A 9,808-nucleotide genomic window follows, 5' to 3' on the forward strand; every position below is an offset into this window, starting at 1 on the left:
AGGGGAGGGGACGGGAGGGGAGGGGGGTCGGGTGAGGGTTGGTCGGCGAAGGAGGCAGCGGGGGTGCGCCTGAGAAATTATTCACGAGCCGATCGATACGCGGCGACGGTGGCGGCTGTTGCGCGACTATCCAGCGCGACCTCTAACACCCATCTGCTACTGGCTGCCGAATTTTTTCCGATCCGGGTCCAACGGACCCTCGCTCCTAACCGAGATTCACAAGATCGAGGGAAGCTGGTTGCCACGGTGCCATCGACATCGATTCTCAACTGTTAGGAAAAGAGATTTCTGTCCGGTAAGCCCGAGATAAGAAAAGCGAAGGGTAAAAGGAAAGCGACGGGGGCCAGCGGTACGGGCTATGGGCGATGGCCGATGGCCGATGGGCGATGGGCAATGGCCGATGGGCGACGGGTGACGGGTGACGGGTAACGGGTAACGGGTAACGGGTAACGGGTAACGGGTAACGGGTGACGGGCGACGGGCGACGAGGTAAGGAGCGCGGTGAGGTGGGGTGGGGGCGGGACGAGGCAGGGAAAGAAGCGTTGGGACTCGACTCGGATTTCGAAGCTAAGGCAAATAAATGAGACAGATAGGAGCCGCGATGGCGAATGAGCGAGCGAGCGAATTTTGAAAATACAAGCAAAGCCGATAAACCTAAACGGAGGCTTCATTGTCGCGCGACAATGCGCATTTCGATGCCGCGATGGCGATGCTCCCATGCTCAGGGCGAACTTCGATGGCTGACTTGAGGCACGATATACTACTGTCCAGCGGAAAGTAGGACAAGCCAGTAGTAGAAGGTTTTGTTCGCTGGCGGACGCGACTCGCGATGGCGCAGCGGACGCGATATTTCCTTTTAATGCCTCGGTAACTGTTACGTCTTCGCCCCGTTGTTTTGGTTCTTTTTTTTTTCTTTTTTTTTTTGTCCCCTCGGTCGTCGGCTCTTTTACGCTCGATGTAAAGGCCAACTCGACGCGATCGCGCGCGGTATTACTTCGTTCGACGCTCAATTTCCAATTCGGGGAGATAATTTTGCTCTTACAATGGTTCTCATCTCCCGCTAGCCAATCGATAAATACTGGCGCCTTTTTGTTTCCCTGTTTTTCGTGACCGATGAAGTAAAGTTCATCGACTCGTTTTAAATAAACTCGCGCGTTTTTTACATCGCGCGTGACAGTGTCTAAAATTGTGTGGCCATTGAAACAAAAAGAAAAAAAAAACCCAAAATTGAATCATCTTATCGAAGGCGATCGACGCGTACATATTAATGGTATTAAAAATATCTGCCAACATCTTCGGTTATCTTGGCTAATAAATACGATAATAAAATTTGCATTGATGTAATAAAATGATTTCGAATAGCTCGGGTTTCTCCAACAATTTTATACGTTAATTTTTCGTTAAAGCGTAACTAAAATAGATTCCAATTCCCAAACGCGTTCCGACATTCATCAATTAATAATTTTTTAAGCGATCGATTAAATCAGTAATTTTTAAATATTTTGAAATAAAGTATAGCTTGGTGAATGTAAATATAACGACAATTAATCGAATGAATTAATATATTTGTTTAAAAAAAAAAAGAAAAAAGTTCAGCCTTGTAGGTTATAAAAGCTTTAAATTATTTCTATTAAATCGGAATTGTGGTTTGAGAAATTTGTTTTTTACGTAATAGCCTATGGTATTCGGGAATTTTTGGAATTTTATTTATAAATTCCTGTGCAATATATATGGCGAATGAATCTAAATGCTTTAAGACAATTTAAATTTCTTATCTTTCCAAAACAATATTTACACTGTACGCTGCACCTTTAATTACTATTGAAAATGAATAAATTTGTCAATTGCTGAGGATCATTATTTTATAGAAAATCGTGGCCAACGAAAATATCAATAAAATATCAATAACAATAATAACGGTAATAATAATATCAAAAAAAGTTCACCCCTTCATTTCATTTATCACTATCGAGCACATTTGTTTAAAAAATACCGAATTTTCTTTGATGAGTCCGTTATCAAAGCGATCCCAAATAAAACGTAATAAGCTGATAAAATTGTTTTTTAATACATTCGTAAAAAGAGGATAGATTAAAATATTCAATATGGTATAAAAATAGCTGATAGGTTCTTTTTAAAAATATAGTTTATTGGGGCTATATATGCTCGTTAAATACGAAAATATCGAATCCAAAAGTTAACTGACAAAACTCCATTGAAGCAACATATGTTTGTGTGCAGTGAGCAAAAACATTGCGGTAAAACCAATGGCGCAGGGACTTGGAGAATAAAGCGGGTATATTCAACGTTTGTCATCGCTGTTTAATAAATTAGCTCAAGCGTATAATTATCTGTAATTTAAATTTGGAAGAGTTTTTCATAACCGATTTTATAACGCTCCTTTGAGCTATTCATACGATAATAATAAAAAAAAAAATTGTTAAAGCTCTTGTCGATGATGCATGTGGCTGGATCAAGGACACTTTTTTATCGCCTGACGATACATTCCATATTAATATCAAATGAATATTTTCACCACAGGCTTTTCTATATTTCCTCGTCTATTCCCTCCGCGTTCAAAAAGTCTCCATTTTTCCCGCGCAATGATTGTGCTTTTTTTTCCAAACCCACGCGCGCGTCTTGATCGTGGCTAGTCGGCCATCCAGTATTTCAATATAGCATAAAATATTCATAATTAACATTACGAAGTTACATCAACAATTAACTTGACTTTCGATATTCTCGTAAATTTCCATACACACCAACAAACAGTCGCGCGCCCGTACAATCATACATGCGTGCAAATATAATCGTTGAAAATAATCGATTAAACAAATGTCCAGTTTTTCGCGGTGAAACGTATTGAAGAAGAAATGGAGAGGATGGAGGTGGATTTATCGTTTATTAAAGAACTGCCTTATCTTATCTCATTGTTATATATATATATATATATATATAAATTATTTATTCAGGGAGTGAGGAGAGGAATCGCATGGAATGGCCGAGGCCGAGGCGCAAGAAAGTGCATCCACACGTAAATGGGAATATAGAACTCGATTGGCCAGCCACTCGACGAAGAGCAAGTGACTTTTTTTTTTGTGGGGGAGGGGGAGGGGGACAAAGCGCTAGGCTGAACGACTCTTTTGCGTCTATCCTTTGCGATCGATAGTTCGAGGGAAAGCTCTAAGAACGCGACAGGTATCATTTTCACGAGCGTCTAGTCGGACGCAACCCTCGACAGCTGCTGCCGTCACGTTACACGGACCTCGACTGCTTGTAAACCGGCCATTACTTTAGCTTTCAATCGCTCTCCGCGAGTTCGGCATGCCTTCTCTTTCTCCGACTACTGTCCTAATTGTCGATTAAGATAGAGTTGCATTGGGAGGGGAAAGCGAGGGGCGCCGGAGCTCGTTTGCGCTCCCCTCATCGTCAATTCTTTTCAAAATTAAAAGGCTTATGGTGTGAGGCGGGGAGAGCGCATTTATTTATCAGCACGTGCCGGCCCTCGATGAAAGGTAAATACATCGCTTGGTTGGCATAACCGAGGAATACCTTATCGGAAGCTCGGCTGACCGAAGCGCGTTGATGAATCTCGCCGACTATTGCGCGCGCCGCTATTCGGAGAGGCACGCAAATTCCCCGTGATTAATAAAAGGATATTTACGCAAAGCGGGAGCAACAAGTGAACCGGATTCGCGCAGGTACATCGAGTTATCAAATCAAAATTGCGCGCCGTGGACGCTGGCGCGACCGTCGTCACCATCGCCACTATCGCCGCCATCGCCATCATTGCCATCATCATCACCGGCGTCGATAATTTATTTGGCTGAATCGTGAAAAATGGACGTTCCGTTAACACCGGCTGCGCTATAAAATTCGCGAATAACGGTAGATAGGAAGATTAGGGGGACACGAAGGGCATAGGATCGTCGTTGCGATTGGGCTCACCTTAAAAATAGCCTGTAGAGTACGACGCTGAAGGTCTGTGAAAACCAGTCGGGGCTTCTTGGGGGCGGGCTGCTGGTGTTCTGCCTGACTCGACATCTCGTCTTTCCTCTTGCAAGCTGAAATTGATGAAACTAATATGTACTTATGCGTCGTATCTTAATGTCGATAAAGAGGTTTTATAAACGCGAAGCTTGGCCGACCATCTGTCGCTGGGAACGCATGATTTTATCGTCGACTTTTGATCGTCGGTCCTATGTCACTCGCTCCGCTCCGAATTGCATGCCCTGCTAGACGATGATGTTCTTGTAATCGTAATAAGAGCAGTGGCTTCGCGAAAAGCCGAGCTTAGTCGAGCGATAGAGCTGCAATGGATTTATAATGAATTTTCTCCCGGGAAAATAGAGAAAACAAACGAAAGTAGAGCAAAAAAAGTTAAAAGATAAAAGAGAAGGTAATAGAATCAGCCTGGCCAAGCGAAACGTCGCGCGTCAGAAAGAAAGTATAAGGAGAGCGATAAAAGCCAAGGTAGTACTTACTTCCGCGTTGTGGAATCTGTGCAGCTGAAAGCAGAAAAGAAAAATATAAATTAGTAGGAGAAGGGAAATGATATATAAGTCAAGGCGAGTCGTCGTCCGATCGCCGATCATCGATTGTGTACAATCGAGATTGAAATACAAATACACATTCAGAGCATAACATGTACAGTCATGGATAAGAGTCGAGTTACATACACGAAATCTCGACTCAAAACTACGCCAGTAACATTTCACTAGTAGGGTCTATACAGGAATGTGTCGTTTTTGTTTCCATGTATCCATATTCAACGTATAAATGTTGGTTAATTGTTATGTCATACTGTAGTATATAATAGTGTTACAAAATGGTTTTTCAAAATAAAGAAAACTCAAATAATTCCTACAAGTTCCATGGTGGGGCTAATCCTTGGAAACTGCGTCACAAAGTTAAATTCGCACCAAAGCGAGTTAAAATAATCACAATAATCATAATCTTCATAATAATAATAATAATAATAATAATAATAATAAGAGCATTAACAAAAAGAATGATAATAATGTTAAACATGACCGATATATGTTAAAATTGCGTATTTAAACCGTAAATTCGAGGGTGAGTTGGTGAAGTAATAGTAATGCTCGAAGGACGAGTAACCGGAAGAATTGGTCGACTTTCTTCTAAATCTGCGCTGCTGATTGTTTGACGTAGTAGTGACTTTCGGACAAAAGGATAATAATAATACATCGCTTCCGTCAATGTTAGCTCGCATTGCATGAATAAAGCCAGGCGTGCTCGTTAAAAGTGCCCCGGTGGCTGACTTTGTTCGGTAGTCGTAAAAAACGCTAGTTGCTTCCGGGCCCCGTTGGGGCATCGTGCCCCACTTAACAAAGATTGGGCCCCCTGGAGTAGCGCGAGGCTGGCGGTAAGCATCCCGAGCAAAAGGGATCCGCCGAGTTAGGAGAGAATCCAAATCGCGTGAGGCTCGATGTTAATGCGCCCCACTTGCTGGTGGGCCGGTCGCTCGTCGACGGCCATCACCACGGGGTTGTCAGTCGTTAACAGTGAGCTCGATTTACCACGGGCTTACCGATTATGGTCGACCGTTTACTCGAGGAGAGGAACAGCGAGGATGAAGGTGACGCTCGAGGTGACGGTGTGCGCTCTTTCAACATTTGCTTCTCTATTCTCCGTAGCTGCACAGCGCATAGGTTGTCCATCTCTCTTCTCCCTCCAACCCCTCCGCCATCTACCAATCACCCCGTTCCTCGTCGCTCTATCTCTTTTCGGTAAGCGCGTTCATTGTTTGTCCTGTGATTCGCCGACCGCCGCTCAGAAGTTGTGCCCATTGTAAACGGACGCTTTTTTAATTAATAACCAAAGCATTTTTTACATACTGATTCGACAAAGAGAGGGGGGAGAGGGAGATGGTGAGAGAGAGAGAGAGAGAGAGAGAGAGAGAGATAGATGTGAGAGAGAGAGAGAATAGTGTGTGTTTGTGTGTGTGTGTGTGAGAGAGAGAGAGATAGAGATAGAGGGGGATAGTGTGTGTTTGTGTTTGTGTTTGTGTGTGTGTGTGTGTGTGTGTGTGAGAGAGAGAGAGAGAGAGAGAGTGAATGAGCGAATGAGTGAGAGGGAGAGCGAAAGAGAGAGAGTGAGAGTGAGAGGAGGGAGGGAGGGCCAAAGAGCGGAGGTGTAAACACAAAGCAGTGGAGATGTAATGTAATGAAATATTCGAGGAATTTACAAAAAAATTCAATTTCCCGACGAATTCACGTAGTCCCAGCCACGTCTATACTGGAATTCATTGCCTTTACAGCTATAAAGATATACAGGAAATGTAGGAACATTCGAAGAAATAATTTTGTATCCCGGGCCACGTTAATATTTTTCCTCATCGACAATAAGCGGTCCGCGCCTCGGCTAAAGAAAAATTCCGGATATATGGGAGTACCGTAGCACGAGAACGTCCTATACCCCCCCCCCCTCCCCCCAAAACCAACAAATCGACCATTAATAACCAAGTATATCAACTTTTTTCTTCCGATATAAATTTGATACATCGGAATCCGATAGGCCGACCGACATTTCGCCAAGTTAAATATGCACCAGATTCTTCATTTAAAGCAGCCGTCGAACTCCCGATGCACCGCCACTTCCTCATTAATCGCGTTTTATTACCTTCCAATTAGCCATCAATCGACAATTGGTGAGCGTGTAATAATCATCCCTTGGCGATTCTTTTCTCGCCTTTCACGAAATATCAAAAAGCCAGGAAATGGAATTATCGGCTACCTCGGATAGCCGCGGATACGTATCTTATGCCAATCGAGCAAAAACGTGAGGAAGGAAGGGCCGAGCGATAAGCGATGGTGGCTGTGGCACGAGGCAGGAGGGTGGGCAAAGGAAGTACTTGGGACTATCGATAAGGAATAGCGCGACGACGAGTCCTTCGATATTCAGACTGGCCAATTAATGCACGCGGTGGAAAGCGACAGCCGATGGTCGATCGCGAGGCATGTAATGCGGGTGCGGGTTTGGGTTCGTCGACCCCTCGCCCTCTTCGATTTCAATAAAACGACGAGACCGCTGGACATATCGAAATCCGGGTCCTCTGTCCGCTAAAACAACAGGACACCTGCCATCCCGGTTGACAGTTTTTCAACATAACAAGTCGCGCTTAAGTGACGCATGACTGCCGCTGCTCGTTAGCCACCACTCGGCACACACACGCGCGCACAGTTCTATAACAAATTACACAACACTCGCGATTCTGTCTTGGTTGATCAGGACTCGGCTCCCCTCCCTCCCATGCCCTACCATTCTTCTTCCTTCAACGCAGTGATTTTAAAGAAAAAAAAAAAAAACGCACGAGAAGCGACCGTGTTAAGTGTCAATATGTCACCGAATCGCTTAGCCAATTGTATTCGCGAGTACAAAAGCTGATTGTCTTACTCGTCTATGCTGGACCGAGGATTGAGTACTGAATTATTCATCTTCCCTATCCATACAAACGCCATACGTTATAAAACTCGGGTCTGTAATTTAACAAACGGTTAACGCGTTCAATATTTTGTCTTACAGTGTTAGCTACTTTGTTAAAAATTGGCATTCTAATTATAATTGAATTTTACAATTTTTAACGAATGTGTTCTTTAACGATTACATTGGGAATTCTTTATTTCCGTTGTAAATTTTTCATTATTCACTTTAACGCTTTCAAGAGACATTTAACGCTTACAACATGCCATGCATATTACAAATCATTAACTCTGCAATTTTTCTTATAACTCGATCAATAATATTACTTAAGACTTAAGTCTTAATCGGCGTGGCATTGAATAGGAAAACGAATTTTTTGTAAACAATTTCTTAATGATCTTGAAAAACAAAGATAATGGACATTTCAATTGAATGCTTGTACGAAGAAAATCTTTTAAACAAAGCGAGGCTTAAAGCCTTAAGGCCTTATAAACTCTTAGGACCGATTTAAATAAAAAAATAAATCATGAAAACCATTAAAGATGTAAAATTGACATGAAAAGGTTATAGATGGAAAGTGAAAGATGCGAAATAGTTTTTCTGTGTGATTATACACAATCGCGTGTTACATTAAAAACATACGTCTAATCTCGAATGGAAATCATTGTTTAGTTTTTGTACTTTTTTTTTTTTTTTTTTTTTTTTTTACTTTACGATTAACTTTATTATTTTCAAGGCAATAAAATTATATGACGATAGCAATGACGTTAATGACTCACCGTGCAATTTCGTAGGCAAGAAAAATTTCACCCTAGCGTATCTATTTTTAATAACAGAATAATTTGGAAAAAACGCAATTGTATAATCCACGAAATATCACTATATGCGTATTTATTATATGTTATTAATTATTAATACATTTAGCAATTATTTCGATAAAGAAATTGTATGCAAGAAAACGTGCGTATCCCATTAATACTGAATATATATTAATACATTTACATTGCAGTACAGTCAGACGTAAATTTGAAATGATAACATATTTTTACGTTGAGAAAAATAGAATAGATAAGAAAATAAGAGAAGGTCCGGGGATATGAAATACGCGTTTATCAGGAGGTCAGTGCCGAGTAACGAAGCGTCCACCGAGGGAGGATATGTCGACGTCTCGTTTGCTTCTGTTTAGAATAACCCAAGAATGATTACATGGTATGCTGCCGAGGTCGTCACGTGCCCCGAATGACCTCTAAAGTAGACATCGGCATAGAGAGAGAGAGAGAGAGAGAGAGAGAGAGAGAGAGAGAGAGAGAGAGAGAGATAGAGATAGAGATAGAGATAGAGAGAGAGATAGAGAGAGAGAGATAGAGAGAGATAGATAGATAGATAGATAGATAGATAGATAGATAGATAGATAGATAGATAGATAGATAGATAGATAGATAGATAGATAGATAGATAGATAGATAGATAGATAGATAGATAGATAGATAGATAGATAGATAGATAGATAGATAGATAGATAGATAGATAGATAGATAGATAGATAGATAGATAGATAGATAGATAGATAGATAGATAGATAGATAGATAGATAGATAGATAGATAGATAGATAGATAGATAGATAGATAGATAGATAGATAGATAGATAGATAGATAGATAGATAGATAGATAGATAGATAGATAGATAGATAGATAGATAGATAGATAGATAGATAGATAGATAGATAGATAGATAGATAGATAGATAGATAGATAGATAGATAGATAGATAGATAGATAGATAGATAGATAGATAGATAGATAGATAGATAGATAGATAGATAGATAGATAGATAGATAGATAGATAGATAGATAGATAGATAGATAGATAGATAGATAGATAGATAGATAGATAGATAGAGAGTTAGAGATAGAGTGAGAGGGGGAGGGGAGGGGAGGGGAGGGGGATGGAGGCGACACGTTGATGCGGCTCTAACTGTCCCAAAGACGCCCCGTAATCGAAACACGATACGCCAATGTTATGCGAGGAGTTCTCCATCCATCGCTCGGAAAAGTCACTTACGCGCGTAAGGGTTCGCGAGGGCCATTTCCTAATTTTTTTCGCGTGCTCTCGTGATTTACGGCCAGCAATTTCCCTTTATTGCCTATCGGCCAACAGTCGGCAACGCATTGCCCCTTCTCTTTCGAGTAAAAGAAAAGCGAAAAGAAAGGAAGAAAATTACCGCGGCATTGAGACTAGAGGAGCGAAAGATAGGTAAAGAGTGAGAGGGCAGAGGGCAGAGGGTGAGAGAGTGAGAGAGATTAAAAGGGATTATGGAGGGGAAGGAGGAAGCGCGCGGGAGGGGGGGGGAGAGGGAGAGA

At 41.7% G+C, this 9,808-nt stretch overlaps 1 protein-coding gene across 1 annotated transcript in view; it reads right to left on the reverse strand.

The window, feature by feature from the left end:
- Positions 1-9,808, reverse strand: part of LOC105359029 (homeobox protein onecut) — a 53,348-nt gene that overhangs the window by 575 nt on the left and 42,965 nt on the right. Inside the window, exons 3-4 of the mRNA XM_011495507.1 lie at positions 4,485-4,508; positions 3,949-4,064 (exon numbers count right to left, since the gene is read on the reverse strand). Of these exons, the coding sequence (XP_011493809.1) occupies positions 3,949-4,064; positions 4,485-4,508 (140 nt within the window). The remainder of the gene's footprint in view (positions 1-3,948; positions 4,065-4,484; positions 4,509-9,808) is intronic.

This window comes from Ceratosolen solmsi, unplaced genomic scaffold, assembly GCF_000503995.2.
Source record: "Ceratosolen solmsi marchali unplaced genomic scaffold, CerSol_1.0 scaffold10, whole genome shotgun sequence".
Lineage (NCBI taxonomy): Eukaryota > Metazoa > Arthropoda > Insecta > Hymenoptera > Agaonidae > Ceratosolen > Ceratosolen solmsi.